This window comes from Hypomesus transpacificus, chromosome 19 (assembly GCF_021917145.1).
Source record: "Hypomesus transpacificus isolate Combined female chromosome 19, fHypTra1, whole genome shotgun sequence".
NCBI lineage: Eukaryota > Metazoa > Chordata > Actinopteri > Osmeriformes > Osmeridae > Hypomesus > Hypomesus transpacificus.
Window position 1 is genome coordinate 1,816,091 of NC_061078.1, and position 19,562 is coordinate 1,835,652.

General features: G+C 43.8%; 3 protein-coding genes across 4 annotated transcripts; 2 read left to right on the plus strand and 1 right to left on the minus strand.

Annotated features, from left to right (window-relative positions):
- The first annotated feature begins 2,318 nt into the window (after positions 1-2,318).
- Positions 2,319-7,349, plus strand: slc24a5 (solute carrier family 24 member 5). The gene is made up of 9 exons (XM_047042204.1): positions 2,319-2,625; positions 2,891-3,070; positions 3,201-3,284; positions 3,384-3,487; positions 3,662-3,762; positions 4,345-4,628; positions 4,746-4,952; positions 6,038-6,139; positions 6,674-7,349. The coding sequence occupies exons 1-9, from the start codon at positions 2,469-2,471 to the stop codon at positions 6,994-6,996; spliced, it is 1,542 nt and encodes a 513-aa protein (XP_046898160.1). The 5' UTR covers positions 2,319-2,468; the 3' UTR covers positions 6,997-7,349.
- A 413-nt stretch (positions 7,350-7,762) lies between these two features.
- myef2 (myelin expression factor 2) lies at positions 7,763-14,890 on the minus strand. 2 transcript variants are annotated; one of them, XM_047042448.1, is made up of 17 exons: positions 14,682-14,889; positions 13,787-14,004; positions 12,973-13,025; positions 12,099-12,106; positions 11,911-12,004; positions 11,633-11,824; positions 11,387-11,540; positions 11,168-11,217; positions 11,016-11,076; positions 10,330-10,431; positions 9,737-9,793; positions 9,565-9,654; positions 9,346-9,441; positions 8,864-8,923; positions 8,534-8,718; positions 8,401-8,452; positions 7,763-8,109 (listed from the first exon to the last, which is right to left on the minus strand). In XM_047042448.1, the coding sequence occupies exons 1-17, from the start codon at positions 14,786-14,788 to the stop codon at positions 7,946-7,948; spliced, it is 1,743 nt and encodes a 580-aa protein (XP_046898404.1). In that variant the 5' UTR covers positions 14,789-14,889; the 3' UTR covers positions 7,763-7,945. The 2 variants fall into 2 exon arrangements, with proteins under 2 accessions (XP_046898404.1, XP_046898405.1); XM_047042449.1 differs by lacking the exon at positions 8,864-8,923 and having other exon boundaries at positions 14,682-14,890.
- Positions 14,891-18,852: 3,962 nt separating this feature from the next.
- ctxn2 (cortexin 2) lies at positions 18,853-19,259 on the plus strand. The gene has a single exon (XM_047042593.1). It carries the CDS (start codon positions 18,853-18,855, stop codon positions 19,096-19,098), a length of 246 nt encoding a protein of 81 aa, XP_046898549.1. The 3' UTR covers positions 19,099-19,259.
- The last annotated feature ends 303 nt before the right edge of the window (positions 19,260-19,562 follow it).

The following is a 19,562-nucleotide window of genomic DNA, read 5'->3' on the forward strand; positions in this document are numbered from 1 at the left end:
GATAGAGATCTTCAAAAGAACCACATACAAGTTGTGTTTTGAAATTCCTATGGCTGTTTGTCTTTCGTAAATGTCAGTTGCTCAGTGGAAAGAAACACTGCCACTGCCACTGCCACTCTGTACCTGCTGTTGATGGTAATCAGATAGGAGTCTTTGGTAACACAACACTGACTGGTGTGCGGCTGTCACCCCACCAACCTCTTCTTATCTTACTGGAGTTTTCAACACTGTAATGGTAGATTCTCATTCTCTATGGTCTTTTACCCAGAGATATGGTTGGAACTGCATGCAGCTTCTGTATCCTGCACCAGATATATGGGCACTCACACAAACACACACTTCAGAGAACTTATTTTGAGTATGTTCTGGTCCATTTTACCAGTGGTTTTGGATTACGTTAAAAAAAGAAACAATTTTAAAGAATGGATATAGCAAACCTTTATGACAAATATTTTCTTTTTTCAGTCCCTATAAAATACCATACTTCTCAACAAAAGAGGTGGGCTTATTTCCGTTCAGACACAACATGCGCCATACAGATATCAGAAAGCTAGTGTTGATACACTCAATCTATTTTTAAAACATGCCCACTACTAAAATAAATTGTTGTGGACATAAAGTTGGCCGATGCAGGAGCTATCTATCATGGAAACAGTTATACTGAAACTCCACGAGATAGATCAATACTGGCACCTACTGGTCAGAGGAGTTCCAGAAGTGGGTTTTGTTTATGCAGTCGTACACGTGTGTTGGTAACAGAGCCAGCGACATTCTCCTAGCTGTCTTAACCATAACGAGCGATCTGGTCTAGCTAAGAATGTCATACCACAGCTGCAATATGTTTAGCTACACTCAATCAAAGTCAATGTCTTTACAAAAGTCCATACAAAAAGAACCAGTATCCTGTTAAAAAACGGCAATTCGGTTTATTCAACGGCAAAACGTTGAGGTGAAAACCAAATTCGGTGATGTTCCAATATTAAGTATTCAATGCCCTTTAAAATTCAAAACATTGTCACTGATTTGCTTCCATACAATTCATACTAAAGATCAAAGAAGTAAATAATAACCTATTAAATTACGTGATACTTTTACAAATGCTTTGTAATGGATTATACATTGCAGTTTCTATGTTGTGGACTTCCACCTCACGGGGGCACCATAACCAAGGAGTCTAGCCCACTGCTGACTTCAACTTCCAGACATGAGATGCCACCAATTATTTTTTACATCACCCTGAGGAAATCATGTTACTTAAAAGAACAATCTTGATTCGTCCAGCGAGTCAAGCCCAAGGAAGTTATAATGAGTGTGCTGTTACAGTAGCCTACACTTACACAAATGAAATTTAAAGTCAGACCATAATTGTCAGTCTAATTTGAATACATATATTATGATATTGGGATTGGACTCAATAAAACAGTCAAATAGAAAGCGACATAAGTTATTTCAATTAGGTAGAACATGTGGCTGTGTTAAACTGCACTTGGTATTTCTTGCCTCATAATCGCGAAAGACATTTAAATTCATAGGCCTACCTTGTTTTCATCGCTGTTAAGGCCACTTTGCAGGAGGGCCCTCTGCTCATGCACAACCATTAGCAAACATGTCGCGCTGTTATGCTGTAGTTTTCTGTCACCTTAGGTAGGCCAACTCCAAATAGGGATTTCCCTAGACATGCCCCAACATCTCCCGACTCCACTGACGTCACACACACGGTTTGGGGTCTGAAAAATTGTAAAATAATGTAGTTCTATTAATAGTCTACCTCTAACTTGTACACAATAGCCTATATAAAAAATTGAGTATTAAATTAAAATGTATACATTGACGTTGTTCATGTTTAATGGGCCTACTGAAACGTTTCCATCAAATGTGTATGCCTTCCTCCTGAATAGGCCTATGCTAGGCTGTAAAAATAATAATATAATGTTGGAAATAGTCATTAACGTTTGTGTAGCCTGTCAGAACGATAATAAACATATACCCCAAAAGTGTTTTCGTTCCATGTTTACTCCGACATGCATTTATTGGGCCTACTTTTTCACAAACTAGTTGGATTAGCTCAATTTTAATATAGATATGAACACCCTAATAATCTCTGTTCACGACCCTTGTAATCTGGGTTGATTCATTGAAAACGAGTGTAATATTTCATTCAGAATGTTAATCTTCCAATCCTGTGACTCTCCTCTTACTGGGGGTTAGAACTCGTTACCTAATGCACTTCGGGCTAACATGAGCTCAACTGGAATAATTTCATCCCGTGATCTCTCATTCTGGGAAAGTCTTAAATGATGCTGTCCTTCCCGATACGGTTTCATGCAATTTGTAGTCCCAGTGTAGTGTTAGATGCTGGGTTACAAGAATCTTAAACTCTAACTGTATTTTTAACTGGATTAGCAAAGGGCAGTCTCATGACTAGCAGGACTAGTTTATAGCTTTCAACGGTTTCATACTAAATTACAATGTATAAAGTTGCAGATGTGCACAAGAAGACGAGAAGAGATTTCATACCTTATTTTCTAGGGCTAGTAATAGTTTTGTATTGCACAGTTCATTTTGTATCATTCACTGCAAAGACAGCTCACGACTCACGTCCTTCGAGAGTGCGCAGGGCTGTGGGTAAGTGTACTTTTACGTATCTTCTGGATATTTGATCAAGTGTGAATAATTAATGACATAAACCTCATCAAAGTGTGACAGTGTTTGCAATGGGGTGATAACCCCATCGGGATGACCAATTGAAAGAAATTGCCGTCTAATTCTCCTTCAGAATAGAAACATTGTTCCTTCTGTTGCAACTCATAAGCTCATTGTGTACCAACTAGTGTCTGCATATAATTTGTTGGCTATATCACTTTAACAAGTTGTTTTGCTGTTATTTCAGAGAATGACACGGAGTGCATTTTACCGCAGTCCTCAGAGTTTCCAGAAGGCTTTTTCACTCTGCAGGAAAGAAAGGATGGAGGGCTAATCATTCATTTCATGATTATTTTCTACATGCTTTTGGCTGTTGCAATAGTGTGTGATGACTACTTTTTACCCTCTCTGGAAGTCATCAGTGAACGTAGGTGACATGCTGCATCTACATGTTTGTGAGTGCATGTGTGTGTGTGTGTGTGTGTGTCTTTTTTGTGTATGCAGACCTGAATGTACATGAGCTCGATAGTCAGTGTAGTTGTGTTTGTCTTGGCCAGGTCTGGGACTGTCTCAGGATGTAGCGGGAGCCACATTCATGGCTGCTGGGAGTTCTGCGCCTGAACTGGTCACTGCTTTTCTAGGTAACAGTCACATGATACCACCTGGTTCCTACTGCAGGCATGGCAAGATTACTTCCAGTGTGAAATTAAATGAGCAGTATGTTTGATTTTGCTCCTCAGGTGTTTTTGTGACGAAAGGAGACATCGGCGTGAGCACTATAGTAGGATCAGCAGTTTATAACCTCCTTGGAATCTGTGCCGCATGTGGACTCCTGACTTCTGTGGTACGCACACACACACACACACACACACACACTCACACACTCTCTCACACACACACACACACACACACACACACACACACACACACACACACACACACTGTGAACATGTGTCTTTGTACACTATGTTTTAATATTTAAACTATAAGTTATAAAAGGGCTTATTTTATTTCAAAGGTGGGCCGTCTGACTTGTTGGCCTCTCTTCAGAGACTGCCTGGCATACGGCATTAGTGTTTCTGCAGTTATTGCCATCATTTCCGATAACAAAGTGTACTGGTGAGTGAATGTGTGTATTTATGTTATGACTGTATGTCCTCAATCCATGGATGGTAAAACTTTAAACCCACAGAAATTTGACGTCACCTACATCCTATCCCCAGACCACAGTACGCAGACTTTACGAGAGAATGCTGTTTATAGAAACTCACTGTAGGTTCAACATTTCCGTCAAGATATTTCACAGATAGCCAACTACCACTTTCAGTATCTTTCATGAAACCCTGACAGTATTCTTACTGAATAATGCATGTATCGAAACCACAGTTAGTGGCATTGCATAAATATTTTAGAACCAAGCATGGATGCCAACCTCCTCAAATTCTGTCTAACCATCAATGTTAGTTTTGAGGACAGTCATAACTACATTTACATTTAGTCATTTAGCAGACGCTCATATCCAAAGCGACTTACAGTAAGTACAGCGACATTCCCCCCGAGGCAAGTAGGGTGAAGTGCCTTGCCCAAGGAGACAACTTCATTTGCCACGGCCAGGAATCGATCTGGCAACCTTCAGATGACTTGTCCGATTCCCTAACCGCTTAGCCATCTGACTCCCTAACTAGTACTGTCTGGTCCCAGGTACGACGCGGCATGTCTGCTGCTGGTCTACGGGTTGTATATTGTCGTGCTGTGTTTCGACCTGCGCATCAGTGAGTACGTCCTCAGGAAGTTCAGCCCCTGTTGCACCTGTCTGGGCAAGGGGAACGGCGAACGCAACGAGACCCAGCCCCTGATAGGCTGGAGCGATGACACCAGTCTGAGGGTGCACAGTCGCTCCAGAACCGACAGTGGGATCTTCCAGGATGACTCTGGCTACTCTAACCTCTCCCTCAGTCTGCATGGGCTCAACGAGATCCCTGAAGGTAGTTTCCGGAAAAAACGTGACGTGCAACACTGAGGATAGCATATCGTCTTGGATTTGTTGCCTTTTAACGACACTTGACACTGCAATCTATCATGTCTGTGTTTGTTTTCCCCAGTACCGAAGAGTGTGTTTGCCATGCCAGAGAATGATCTGAAGCGGATCCTTTGGGTTCTGTCTCTGCCAATCATCGTTCTGCTGTTCCTGACCATTCCAGATTGCCGGAAAAGGTTCTGGAAGAAATGGTTCATGATCACATTCCTCATGTGTGCTGTCTGGATCTCAGCCTTCACATACGTACTAGTGTGGATGGTCACCATTGTTGGTAAATACAGATTTTTTTCATGAAGCGTAGTTGCGCCACATGATCTGCATAAAAAGTGATCATATATTCCTCTCACCTTTCGGCGCCTCTACTTGTCACATAATGTGACTATCGTCATTTAACAGCTCAACATAAATAGACAGTAATGAATGTGTGGACTACAGCTTCCCTGTCAAGACACCAAAAAGCACTCGCAACGAACAATGCAACTTGCTGTGTTCATGCATACTGTATATGTCATTAGGTTACATTTGAGACAAAATGTTTCATACTCATAGTGGAGTAGAATCACATGTCAGTCTGCTGGCCCATTCCTAGGATGCCGATGTCCTCAGGACTTAGTAGAGCTCCAGTGAGTCGTGTGTTTAGGAGCAGGGCCCATACAGCCACGGAAGGATTAAGGCCTGCCTCAAAGACCTCACAACCAGCATCATGTGAGCCAACGGTGGACACAGCCCACAGGCACTGTTCCCCAGTCAGCCTACCTTCCCCCAGTCTCCACTCTCACCACCAGGAGGGGAACACATTAATCTGACCCCGGATCAGACTGCAGGGCCAAGCTCATCATGTGACGATAGTAGACCCGGCGGAGTATAATGGGATTATTATCCACTAGTCGTCAGGAAGGATCACATGGGAGAGCGGTAGGAGAGCAGGCTCTGGAGGAGAGGGGGAGGGAAGCAGGTAGTACCAGTCCTGAACCCCAGTCTCATGAGAACAGGCAGTCAATGAGGACATCCATGTTTCATAATTGTTATAGCATCTGGTTTCTCCTACATGGTCAGAGGTGCACAACATGCCTCAGCGCTTGTGCAAGAGGAAGGGGGGGAATCGGGTCGTCAAAAACAACGGTCCCTAACTGGTAGGTTAGAAGTTAAGCCCAGTGGTAATGTAATAGCTGAAATATACAGTGATCCAGATGTTTTGCCCTTTCTAACGTTAGCAGGAAAACAGAAGAAGATTTTAAGGAAATGATGTCTCTACTCAAGTTTTGACTCCTAAATTATTTACAATGCACAGTGTATTTTGATCGTGGACTACCATGAAATGATTTGTCCCCTTGCCTTGTGTATCTGTGTGAGCAGGAGAGACCCTGGGAATCCCAGACACAGTAATGGGTCTGACTTTACTGGCAGCTGGAACCAGTATTCCCGACACAGTGGCCAGTGTAATGGTGGCCCGAGAAGGTATGTTTAACAGCCATAATTTGTTTGACTTAAATCAGGAAAACACATTCTTTCCCAGTGTTATAATTAAGCTCAAATCAAAACAGTGGCCAGAGAAAGCTTCATTATTGTGACTCATTTGGCTAAGAGGGATCCACGGGAACATACAGACAGGCTCTGTACCACCTAGTCAGATTGTGTTTTTCTGGTGGAAACTAGCTGACCAATACATCTGAGGCAACTTGGATGTGTTAAAGAACGTGGATGGTTAATTGAAAGGTGTTTAACAATGACCCGAAGGTTCACAACGACCCATCGTTGTGTTCAACTTTGCCCAAGACAAAAACAAATAAAGCATTTTATTTTAACCGTCGTGCTGTGGGGGGTTTGAGACAGCGCGACGGTTAAAAGAAAATGTTTCACTTTGTTTTTGTATGAGGTAAAGTTGCCGCAACACGACAGTGGGTCACAATAACCCGAAGATAGCACAAGTGTTAAGGTCCTTTTTAGTTGGAAATTGTCCTTCAGCTAAACATGTGTTCCTGTGTTCCTCAGGGAAGGCAGACATGGCCATGTCCAACATCGTGGGCTCCAATGTCTTTGACATGCTGTGTCTGGGCCTGCCCTGGTTCATCAAGACAGTGTTTGTGGACACAGAGAATCCGGTGCAGGTCAACAGCACGGGCCTGGTGTTCATCTCCGCCACGCTCCTCATCTCCATAGTCTTCCTCTTCGTGGCCATTCACGTCAACGGCTGGAAGCTGGACTGGAAGCTGGGACTGGTCTCTCTCTTCTGCTACGTCATCTTTGCCACCCTCGCCATCCTGTACGAACTAGGAATTATCGGGAATAACCCCGTCAGACTGTGCAGTGACTGACAGCACCTGGGAGACCAGGAGCTCAACTGGCCCCTGTGTTCTCAGACTGACCACGTACTCATCCAAGTCATATAAGGAGGGCACATAGCCTCGGTCTGAGTTTGTTCCAAGGCAGCCATTCTTAACTGCAGGAACAGGACTCAAGTTGGTACTATTACTCTTTAAAATCATCCCAGGACAGCACTTGTCAATTCCTGTGATCCACAAGATCCTATTCTCAACCAATTGGATGCTTCTTGGAATAAAAGGAATGGAATAATACAAGACAATAACTAGGATCCAGTAGAATATTGGAAGTTTTCCTCAGTCCCATCTACCGACATAAGAAAATAAAAGTGTCTATTTTAGGACATGACTCATGGCCTTATCTTGTCTTCACTACAACAGGGACAGGGGATAATTGGGTAGGCGGTGCTGATAAGCATTTATGAGCACGTTGTGTTGCCCAAGAGGAAAGAAAGCCATAAATAGAAGTATCCCAAAAGTTTCCACTTGTTTTTACTTTGTGACAGTTCTCATCAGCTTGGTTTCAGGTAGGTACTAGAGCCCATCTGTACAGCATGAGTTAGAGAACACTGGTGGACTGTTTTGTTAACTGGTGCGGTTGAGTTTCAGCTCTATTTGTACCAAATAAATGTGCCATTTGAGGGCTGACAAAGGTACAAAAAAAGAGTGATGGTATTTGTCCATTAATAAAACCACCACCACATAATGTAAAAATTAAAAAGTTTATTCATTCAAATAAACTAACCCACAAATGAAAAAAGGGGTAAAAAAAAAAAAAAAAAAAAGAGTTATGGCATACAAACAACATTGTGCATATCCAGTTGCAAAACGGTGGAAACAGTGGAGATATGGAAAATGTGTGTTTTTAAAACAAAACAAAAGCGCAATGGCGATACGGTTTACAGTGGGTGTGGGAGTACAGGTCTACTATTACAGGTATTTACTAAGCGTTGCGGTCTATACGAACATCCACCTCCCGCCCGTTGATCTTGGTTCCATTCATCATCCTGCAAGCCTGCTCGGCGCTCTCTGGAGAGTCGAACCTCACCGTCCCACAACCCTTCGATTTCCCGTTCTCCATCTTGATCTCGGCAAACATCACCTGACCTGCAGGACACATCAGGACACACCTGAGATTGGGTGTGTCATAACCTAATACTGCTACACAAATGGCAGAGATGCATGTGGGTGTCAGATGGCTGAGCGGTTAGGGAATCGGGCTCCCAATCACAAGGTTGACGGTTCGATTCCAGGCTGTGAAAAAAAAAACTTTGTGTCCTCGGGTGAATGTCCCTATAATTACTGCAAGTCACTGTGGATAAGAGCTTCTACTAAATGTAATGTAAATCTCAATGGTATAAATCAGTCCAAGATACAGGAAGTAAACAGGAATCCTACCACAGTGACCAAACTTCTCCTTCAGCTTCTGCCAAGTCAAGTCATATGACAGCTGCAAAGCACAACACGCAAGGCATTAGGGGCAAAGTAGGAAACAATAACATCCTTATCAGATCTTTCGTTGTGTACTCACATTTCGTACAAAGATCTGGCATCCCCCCTTGGCTCCTCCACCTCTGTCAGACATGCCTCCCCCCATGTGCCCAGCTCCTCCACCTCCCCCGTAGCCTCCAAACCCACGGCTCATGTCCATACCTCCACCCATTCGGTCAAAGCTGGAGCCCATGCGGTCCATGGACAGGCTGCCCATTCCTCCACCTGTGGAACACACACACACGCACACCTTAAATGAGCAGTCTGACAGCCGGCCCCTGACTCATCCCCAGCACTTGGATACACACTGAGTATTACTAAAACAAGCACAGCCATGAGGGGGATATGGATGAAATGATTGTTAGTGTACCTAATCCAGACCCCATGGGGCCCATGCCAGCATTGCCCATGCCTCCAAAGCCACCTCCTCCTGAAGGAGAGAAGACACACCAATCACACACACACACTCACTGATGACTAGACAAAAACCGCAACACACCAACACTGCAAGACCAATCAGGCACAATAGAAATTGAGTAAAATCCATCTTCAGTATCCAAACGCCAGAGCTGCAGCATGCGCTGGGCTCAGGGGCGAGTGTCCTGGTCATGCTGAAGGTCTCTGAATGGATATGGAGTGGCAACACGAGGCATGCGCAGGCGTGTCCGTGAATCACTCACCCATTCCCCCCCGAACGAATCCCCTGATTCACTCACCCATTCCCCCGAACGAATCCCCTGAATCACTCACCCATTCCCCCGAACAAATCCCCTGAATCACTCACCCATTCCCCCGAACGAATCCCCTGAAACACTCACCCATTCCCCCGAACGAATCCCGTGAATCACTCACCCATTCCCCCGAACGAATCCCCGAACCCTCGGCTCATGGACATGTCGCTGCGGCCGAAGTCCCTGTCCATCCCTCCGATCCCCGAGCGGAACATGTCTGTCGGGGAGATGCCATGAAATACACCTGGCTGCCTCTCCACCCAGAAAGCCCCAGTCTAGACGCCTGAGTAGCAAGCTCTGTGTGTGTGTGTGTGCCAGCTGGCGTAGGGCTAAAGCTTACCTCCCATCCTGCCCATGGGCGCCATGTCTCTGCCACCGAAGCCACCCATGTTGCCCATGCTGTCCATACCGCCGAATCCCCCGCCCCCGCCTGGCACAAGGAAGGGATCAGATTGTTTACTGGCTATTCTACTGTGAGTTGTTATTGCAGGAAAGTTGAGTTAAAAGCTTACCTCCACCTCCTCCTCCTCCTAGTCTGTTCATTCCTCCATACCCAGGTCCATCCATACCTAGGGTAAGGACAGCAGAGAACACATATTGCTCATTTAGGCCTTTTAGATGGTAGTGAATGAACATTAGTGTTAGTGAGTGATTGCCATTTCTCAGAATGGACAATCTGTCAAACATAGTTGCTGGGAAACAGCCAGGGTGTGTGGATTTTTAACTGCCCCTTCTAACAGATCAGGGGCTATCTTATCAGGCAGACCCACATTCAGACTGCAACAGGTCAGAGTGAACCAGGTCAGAATGCCTCAACTCTGGTGGCAGTAGTGGTTTAAACAGTAACTGAGAACGAGTTTGCCGATTTAAATAATCAATGGTTGGTACGGATATCTTACCAAACCAAAATGAACCCTTTGTATAATTTTATTGTCCTAAACAGATTATTGTACAATAAGGCAACACAGTGCATGTCTGTTCCCCAATAATTTGCCTCGACTGGAAAGTTGAATTCTAACAGCGTTCCATGTCAGGTTCCTGGTTGTTGGGCAGAGAGAGTGAGAGAGAGAGAGACACAGAGAGAGAGAGAGAGGCCTCCACTTACCTCCAGTCCCCATGGAGCCCATGGCCCCTCCTCCACTCAGACGGTTAGCGTTGATTGGCTGGCCTCCTGGCCCTAGACCCATACCGATGCCTCCAAGACCCCCTTCAAACACGAGAGAGACAGAGAGAGAGAGCGAGAGAGAGCAAGAGAGAGAGCGAGGATACTGTGAACTTGCACCAATCAGCATACATTAGATAAAATGGGATACAGCAATCTGGCCATTGGTAGCCTGCAGTCTATTAAACTATAAGCTGGGTTCCCACACCTTCTTAAAACACCAGATTCAAGGACTCTCCAGGCCCAATTCCCTCACATTAAAATGACCAAACACAGCAGAGTTTGCGACAAGGATCAAGGTTAACTACTGTTACGACATTGAGAATTTTATAAATGAGAACTAGCAGGCTTTACAGAAGCTCAAAGACAACAATGAAACTGAGGCATGAACATAAGAACGCCTGTCAATTGTGCCGTTACTATGACGACAGACTGCATGGGTCTCTAACAAAGCACATCACATTTATATTATTGCACGAAATATATAAATTCAAGCCCTTTCAATGACATGTCAATTTACAAAAATGGGCAAGGCCTTGATGAAAAAAGCAGCAGTTCTAAAGACCCTTGGGAAACCCTGTTCAACTGCAGTTAAATGTAACTTGTGGGAGCATGGAGTTAGTACTTACTCGGCAACTGAGGCGCTTTCTCAACTGGACGGAAATCATCCGGAGGGAGGGACTTGTCATCCTGACAGAAAGAGCACAAGGAACAAAACATCAAACAACTAGTTTTAACATATCACAGGGCAAGAAAAAAACACTAAACCAAAAATACTTACAATTTTGACATGCATTTGTCTGTCGAATAACATCTGCCCGTTAAACATGGCTAAGGGGGTCCGTCAAGGAGGAAATCTGCTGTATATAAACAATATATACATTGTACCCGCCAAAATCTCAGTTTAGGCATGACCTATGTGTGTGTTGAGAGTGTGTGTGTGTGTTGAGAGTGTGCGTGTTGAGAGTGTGCGTGTGTGTTTTAGGGTAGTGAAGGATACAGATGGCTTGTACAGCCTCTAAGGGCTGCTCGAAGGTGACGGTCCCCATCCCTCTGCTCTTGCCGTCCTTATCCTCCTTCACGTCAGCTCTCTTCACCGTCCCCGCCATGACAAACACCTCCTTCAGCTTCTTCCAGCCCACCTTGAAGTCCAGCTGACGGGGAGAGTCAAGGCATCAACACACACAGTGTCTCCACACATCAGTTGAGTGTTCAGGTCGTTAAGATGTGGAATGTGAACGCTCACGTTGGCCACAAACACTGTGGTGCCCAGTCTTCCGGCGTGTAGTAGATTGATGACTTCAGGGGGGATGTTGGGGTTGTTGGCTATGGAAGGAGGCAGGTTGATCCCCCCTGGTCCTCCATCCTGCCCCCGGGCCCCTGGGTACATGCCCCCGGTGCGCTGCAGCACGCGGCGCGCATGCTCCCCATCGGGGTCCTACCGCAGACAAGCAACAGGCTCACAACCACAACATTTAAGAGACAGTTTGGTTTTGAACCGAGCCTTTTCACAGCTTTTCTTACCTCCTTGATGTTGAGGGGTCTTCCGTTCAGATCATGCTTGTTCATGACTTCAATGGCCTTCTTGACAAACTCCTCATCTTTAAACTCCACAACACTGAGAACAGGGGCAGGGAAAATATTCAGTGACAGCAGTCCGTTGGTGTAAATTAGAGACTAAAAGTAGTTTAGATTACAAAATAACTTCTTACCCACAACCCTAAAGATTCACCAGCCACAGGTCCAGAGTAAAACATCCACAATAGAGGAAATAACATTGAGATAACAATTAATATTTCAGTACATTTCTATTCTTACACATCTGCCCATCTGGGAATTCAGAATCTGTTAGGATTTACAGTGTTTGAATCTTTGGCCAATTAACCATGACTCCACTAATTCAAACCAAAATGGAGTCATAACATATTTTGAATATGACCAAGGTTATATCAACCTTGTTTTAACTGAGTTTTGGTTCAGTAAGCATCTTGTGTTTTAAAATGTAAATTGAAAAGAAAATAATACTGAGAAGGAAAAAAAAAATCTACATTTATGTTTGAACTTTTTCAAGTTTTAGATTTTGGCATCATATATATTGGGTACACAAGTACATTGAAGTGTGGATTATACCATCTGGAGAAAGAAGCAAGTTATGGTATTATTGGTTTTAAAAATACTTCTACAATATTTTAAATAAAAATCAGTATGTTGTTCCTTTGAAGAGAGAATTGTGTCATTGTAACAATAGGGATGTCAGATTTAGAGACAAAAGGTCAATGTTAATCAGTGGCAAATAACAAAATCCACATTTACACTAAAATGGTCAAACAGCCAAACTTAGAAAACCAGTTGAAAACTGCAACAACTTAACCAAAAGTGTGCTGTCAAATAAGTTAGTTTTCCAAAATCAACAAGTCATCCCCTTGCTAATTAATATCAATCTACACCTCTATCAGGCTCTAACCACAACCCATCTCCAGTTCAGTAACACAGGTAGCATAGAAGCGACCCAGAGGATCGTTACCTCAATAAGTAAGAGACTGCAGAGGGCATTTAAAACCTTGTGCAGTTGTCCACGTCACTTACCCTTGACTTTCCTTCCGCATCCTTAAAGAGCTCCACGTATGTAACCTCACCAACTACATGAGACATACAAAGGAAAAATACCAAGAGAACAAGGCATTTAAATCACCAGTCGTCACGGTCACCGTTGGCCTTGGCTACGCCGCTACAGATGAAGAAGTCCAATTATTGATCAACAGTCTGCCCAGACAACATCCCACCAACAACACCATCACTTTCTGGGCAGTTACTGAGACAACCATTGACCAAGGCCAAAGAGAAAAAACAGCTACGTTCAACCTGGGAAATTCAAAAGACTTCAATGATCAGGTCAGTGTAAGTCAACAAGATCCCAATCATGACAATTCAACATTTGAAGATGTCGTCTCACCAATCAATAGTCTCGTGAGTAGCTTGAACCAAATCATTCGAAAAGGAAGTGCATAAGACAATGTTTTCATTCATACAATCATGTGTCACCTTGCAACTGATGCAACAGAATCAGATTCAAGTCAAAACAACTACTGAACTGAGGTTACATTTTTGGAGCTGTCAATACCATTAACCTAATAAGCATTACAACTAATAAAATCTTTACCCATCTCACAATTTTGAAGACTCATCAGTCCAAACTAAATTAACATCAACCCATAAGAAACATTGTAATGAATCCAAATGTCTCACTGTTCTGCTTGACACCAACATCAGCACTAAGTATCTCCAAAGGCAGTTGAGAAGCAGAATTACTTAGAACTGATCTGGTAAAGTGATAGATAAGAGTTCCCCTTCTGCTGGAGGGAGTGAGAGGAGGGGGGGTCTTAACCTCAAGCAAAATTACCTTTCTCCCGCATTAGGTCTTTAATAGCCTGCCACTTCATATCATAGGGGATATTGCTAATGAACACCCGGTTTCTCTGAGTGCCTTTCTTGTCTGCTCCGCCACCATGTTTGTCTTTGTAGGGATGAAAACGATTTCCTCTTCTGTTCCCAGCCGGCTTCTCTTTTAGCTCAGACTTCTCTTGGGGAGTTTCGGGAGCTTCGGCTTCTTCGGATTCTCTAGAAAACAATTAACAATCTTGTCAACACAAGTAAACCGGCCACAGATGTACTCGCTACACAAGTGAAGCTAGTGTATCCATCTACATGGATCGAGGATAGTAATTCAGGATATGACGCCACTTTTGTTTATATTAGAACTCCCGTAATGGGTTAGGGTAAGGGTAGCTAATGACTACGTTCACTAGTTTTCTAGTAGCTAGTGTTGTGTACATAGCAGGTTTGAAACGGCCTTGCTAACTGTACAAATCTAGCAAGCCTTCATGTAGACAAATTATTGCTAGTGCTTAGTGGCTCAATAAGTACGTAATCAGTTAAATTAATACACGATCCAATGCATTGTGTACCGCAAAAAAAAAACAGTTCATTTAAGTCGCTAAGTACCGTAGGTTAGCATGCTAGCTAATTAACCGCGACATAGCAAGACATTTAGCTAACGTTCGCTAGAGAAAATAAAGTGCACATACTGGAGCAATACCAGAACACTAAAGTGCAGATAGAAGTAGCCTAACCGAGCAATTTTGTAGCACGGTACTATTTTATTGGTTGGCTAGGTAGCTTTGGGTTAAGTTGGAGGTAAAAAAAAAAAAAAACTACCAAGTGTCCATTTTAGCCTGCGACTGCGGCACGGATTGGCAATGTCTGATGCACACAGAACAATGAAACGTTTTAATTACGTTTTTACGCCATTGGTGCCATCTTCACAAAGCTCTTCGGTTTCAGCTTCAACTGGTGCAGCGATTTCCTCTGGTTTATCCTCGGCCTCCGGAATAATATCAGCCATAATCGGTTTGTTGTAAGCTAGTTAGCTAGCAAAAAGAATATTCGGATTCCCCCGGCCTTTTCACTGCGCAGTTTATTCTGCTACTGCCTTCCCGCGTGCTTGGAGTAGCTCACGCGAGAACTGATGTTGGGTAGATAAAGTGATGGTCAGCGCTGTCCAGCTTCTAAAATCACGAGTGTCTATGTCTATTAACTTACAAAAAGCTCATGGTCGGTAGGATCCCCTCATTTAATAACAAACGGATAAACCGTCTATGTTCATTGTTCAAGTGTCACTGTCATTAACACTTTGTGCCTTGAGTCGTTGCTTTACCTCAGTAAATCAGGGACTATATTCATGTTTATTTAGAATCATCTCTTCTACAATAATTTCTTGTAGATTTTTCTTAAAATGTAAGTGACATAGCTGAAATTTCTATTCAAAGTGACGTTGGTACAAATAGTGTATATTGAGTATACAGCAGAAGATCAGAAGGATTAGTTACAGCAGCCTACAGTATTACTAATATTAGTTACAGTATTTTGGTTCGAGTCAACCCATCAAAACTCAAATTCATAATGAAAAATATAACAGATCACTTATATATATCATCCATAACACATAAGTTATGATGTCTCACCATGGCTCAAGTTGTAAAATCAACAAACTAAGTCACTATGCACCTTATTTCTCCCTGAGTCAATAACGATTTCTTCAGCCCTCTCTTTAATGGTTCCCTGGGAACCAGTCCAGCTAAAATGTTATTAGATTTATCACAAAACAGATCAGAGTGTCTTAGTATAAAGTTCAAGATATTGATGTTCTCCAGGGAATAGAAAGCTTTAGCTAAATTAGTTCTGAAAGATGAAGAAGAGAAAGAGAAGATGGAGAGAGGCTGCACTTATTTAACTAAACAGTGTATCATGCCCATTTGATATAACTACTGTGTTACCATTGATTAAAAAATCATAACATTAATGTTATTATAATGCATTGTTTCCTATGGGTGTGTGTGGGTTTGGGGGGGGGGGGGGGAGTGAGTGTGGATTCTGTTAAACTTCAAAGAAAGTGTACAAAAAGATTAAAAGGATTAGATGGAATAATTGTTTCGCAATTCTCAGTGTTATTGTTTAACATCTGATCTATTGCCAAGTCTATCTCATTGCCCTGCTGTGGATTCGATGGAATTCAGTTATCTGGAACAAAAACTGCAGACAGACCCCAGTCTTTAGTATGCAGACTGGCGTACTAAAGACTGATGGAAACCTGTCCTGCAAGGAAAGACACATCAGATAAATAATAATAAAAAGTAGTCTGCTGTTTACTTTGTCAGAGCAAATACCAGTGTTTCCCACACATACACTAATTTGTGGCGGTGCGCCACAGAATCAACATCGGCCGCCACACATTGCGTTTCGTAAAACATTTTTTTATCGCTATTTAGGTTAAAACACGCAGCGTATTCGTTCAGCTGCATTTCCTTTCCCCTGCTCTCCCTCCGTCTCTCTGTCACTCATGCGTCTTTCCCACAAATGCACACAGTCACAACGTCAGCACACGTTAGCAACAATGGATACATACGCCGTTCTAGTAAGACCGACAGCTACATCAGCGAGCCTTCAGCATTAGTGCCGTAGCTAAAAGTCGAGGAAAGTTGAGGCTACTTTTCGCTAGGTACCTTACTCACATTTAGTCATTTAGCAGACGCTCTTATCCAGAGCGACTTACAGTACTCGAAGTTTCCCCTTTGTTCTTTTGGTGAGAAGTCTCAAGAGCTAGCTACTTACTCGGCGTCATGGAGCCGACCAGTTAAATAGTTGTTTAGCACTAGCGTTGCTACATGCATAATGCAGAAATGATATGTTAGTTGTTGTTAATTTGTGAAGGTGTGAATCATTTTGGATTAATATTTAATGTTACAAATTATTAACAAATTAACTGTATAACGAATTATTAACGAAGGAATTATTCCCCCCCCCCCCCCCTCGGTCTGACAACCCCCACCCCTCCCCGCCACAATAGATCTCTAATCTGTGGGAAACACTGAATACCGTTTAAGTAAATTATTATTTATGGGAACACACATGGCCGAAACACTTAAATTGTCACTGTGTTACAAATTTGTTTTATTGTTTCTAGCAACAACAAAAAATTGAGGGAAATTAAGGTGCTTTCATACGTTGAAATTCAATAGTATTTACACACAATTCCAGATTAATAAACCAGCTAATTTAATTTGATTGATTTTTTACAGTGATGAAATCATAATATGCAACTGAATTGCAACCTTGCTGCCTGCAACCTCTCAGTATAATGCAGTGGTAATGCAATTGATTTGCAGACTGTCCACCGTGAAGCTTTCTTTAGTTTACCACACAAGGGTCAAGGTTCATTTGAAGCCCTCCTCTCATTTTCTCAGGACGTGCAGGAAGTGAGCGGTGACGAGGCTTTAAATAGAGGGGCTAATTGAATTTGAACAGATCCACCAGCATCAATTAGAAGACACATCATAAAACCCAGCTGAGTGGATGTTGCTTCAGTGAAACAAGATGCCTACGAGACACTTCCTGCCCAGGATCAAAAAGTCAGCATTCTTCTTCCTGGAAAAGACGTAGTACTTCTGTCACATTTTAGCGAGTCATTATCCGAAACGCCGAATAAACAAGATTAAGGGGAGGTAGAGGAAAATAATGAGAAGGAGGAGGATGGTTGTTGCTGTGCACTGTTGCCCTCTTGCTCCTCCTGTGGTTGAGAGGAATGTTGTGAATGACTAAAACGGCAGCCTAACAAGTGGTTGCCATGCAGCGAGAGCCTGCATGCGTGCCTTTCAGATGGAGAGACCAAGAGGAATAATGATGATAAAGAGGAGGCAGCAAGCGAGGGAGCATGAAAAGAGAACAAGTGGAAGCCTGGCTGCCACGTGTTTCTATCTCTCTCATCTTTCCATCTCCTTCCACTTCTCTCTCTCTCTTCAATTTTTTGCCTTTGGATCTGTGGTTGGTTTCCTGTCTCCTATAGCAGGACTATGGTCAGCCAATGAGTTTCGCATTCTCCTGTCGAGAGCAGCAACAGGTTTATGAGGATGTGACCAGAATGATGGTGAGCTTCCTGCTCTTGCCTCTCGCACCATCTTTGTAGCACAGATCAACACAGCCTGTCTGCTTCTCTCTCTCTCTCTCTCTTGCTCTTTCTACCTCTCTCTACCTCTCTTTCTCTCTCTCGCTCTCTCTCGCTCATACGTGTGCCTCGCTCTCTCTGTACCTTACCTCTCTCTCTCTTTCACTCTCCCCTCTCCACAGACGTACCTCCCCTCTCCCTTCTCTCCTGCCCCCCTCATTCTGTTTCCAGCCACCTGCTGCTTGCGGAGACAGAGGGTTTGGGAGGGCTGGAAGATCATCCGGTTGCTGTAACAACATCACTTCTGTTCTCATGTGCCGTCAATCTTCATCGACTTCTCGTCTGACGGGATTATGGAATTATACACTCTGACAGGCTTTCGCTCCTAAGCAACAGGTAGAGGGGCTGTCTGCATGCCCTGTTATTTGCATCTGCATGTTTTCCTGCTTTTCTGAAGCATGACTGAATGCAACACAGCCTCTGATTTGTATGATTTGTACATTATTGTGGCGCAGAGACGCTGATGTGTCCGTGTGTCAGTGTTCGGTGTCTGTCGACATCGAGGAATGCACAGAAAGAGAGAGAGTCTGACAGTTTCGAGAGGTATTTGATGCTGTACGTTTAACCACAACTTACTGGGCTACTTCATCTACGCTATGTTACATGGTCATGGTCCCATCACATGTGTCCCTCTCTGTTACAACTCTGTGAATGACATTCACGCCATCTTACATGCAATTTACAGTACTGTCCACGTCACGTGCGATATGCAACGCTGCCATGCATTGAACCCATGTTGTTGCTATGTAAAGGGAAGATATCGTTACGTGCCACAGGATTTCTTCCTCTGCACATACATCCGAACAGTAAAGCCATGTGTCCGTGTGATCCCTGGCCAGGTAGCATGCTGGGTCTTCAACGACTGACCCCATCAGAGCAGAGATGAGGCGTCAGGCTACCGGTTCACCATGTGCAGCATCCACTCCAACCACTCCCTCGTTGCCATGAGCGGGAACGACATGATGGCGCACTCTCTGACTCTGGAACAGAAGACGGCGTTCGCCTTTGTGGGGATGCTGATGGTCTTCCTGGGGCTTCTCATCGTCAGGTGTTTCAGGATCCTGTTGGACCCGTACAGCAGTATGCCCTCCTCCAACTGGGCGGACGGAATAGAGGGCCTAGAGAAGGGGACGTTCGAGTACGCCCTCACCTAACACGGAACGAAACACGAAACACGCACACACAACACGCACATACACCCATGACGGCGCAAAGCTGCTGCACCAGGCACGTGTACATGATTACAATCTCACTGTACTGTACTGAACAGAGGATGGAGCCTTGACTGTGCAGAGTGTGTGTGTGTGTGTGTGTGTTCACCGTTTGCTCTGATGCAGCTGTGCCGTGAACAAGTTCACACCGAAGCTGAGGGATTGAACCTTTGAATGCAAAGGCAGAGCCTGGATAGAGCTGGAGGTCTCAGGGAAATTGTCGTGGTTGGGAGGTAAAAGTGGCCAAGAATGTCTGGGTGTAAAACAAGGTATTATAACATCGATCTGAGTGAATCAAGTGCAATCAACATCTAAGTGTAAACATCTGGCCTTTCAAAGGTGTCCTGACTGACAGTAGGGCAAAGGCCTGAAAAATTAACTTTGGTCTCATTACCTGTGATATCATT

Excerpts from the sequence above, each read along its gene's own strand:
- slc24a5 (XM_047042204.1), top strand. The coding sequence starts at position 2,469 with ATGTATAAAGTTGCAGATGTGCACAAGAAGACGAGAAGAGATTTCATA. Across the intron at positions 2,626-2,890 it reads GAGAGTGCGCAGGGCTGTGG|AGAATGACACGGAGTGCATT; the intron begins GTAAGTGTACTT and ends CTGTTATTTCAG. Across the intron at positions 3,285-3,383 it reads ACTGGTCACTGCTTTTCTAG|GTGTTTTTGTGACGAAAGGA; the intron begins GTAACAGTCACA and ends TTTGCTCCTCAG.
- ctxn2 (XM_047042593.1), top strand. The coding sequence starts at position 18,853 with ATGTGCAGCATCCACTCCAACCACTCCCTCGTTGCCATGAGCGGGAAC.
- myef2 (XM_047042448.1), bottom strand. The coding sequence starts at position 14,788 with ATGGCTGATATTATTCCGGAGGCCGAGGATAAACCAGAGGAAATCGCT. Across the intron at positions 13,026-13,786 it reads AGACCTAATGCGGGAGAAAG|TTGGTGAGGTTACATACGTG; the intron begins GTAATTTTGCTT and ends TGTCTCATGTAG. Across the intron at positions 8,453-8,533 it reads GCCAGATCTTTGTACGAAAT|CTGTCATATGACTTGACTTG; the intron begins GTGAGTACACAA and ends TGTGCTTTGCAG.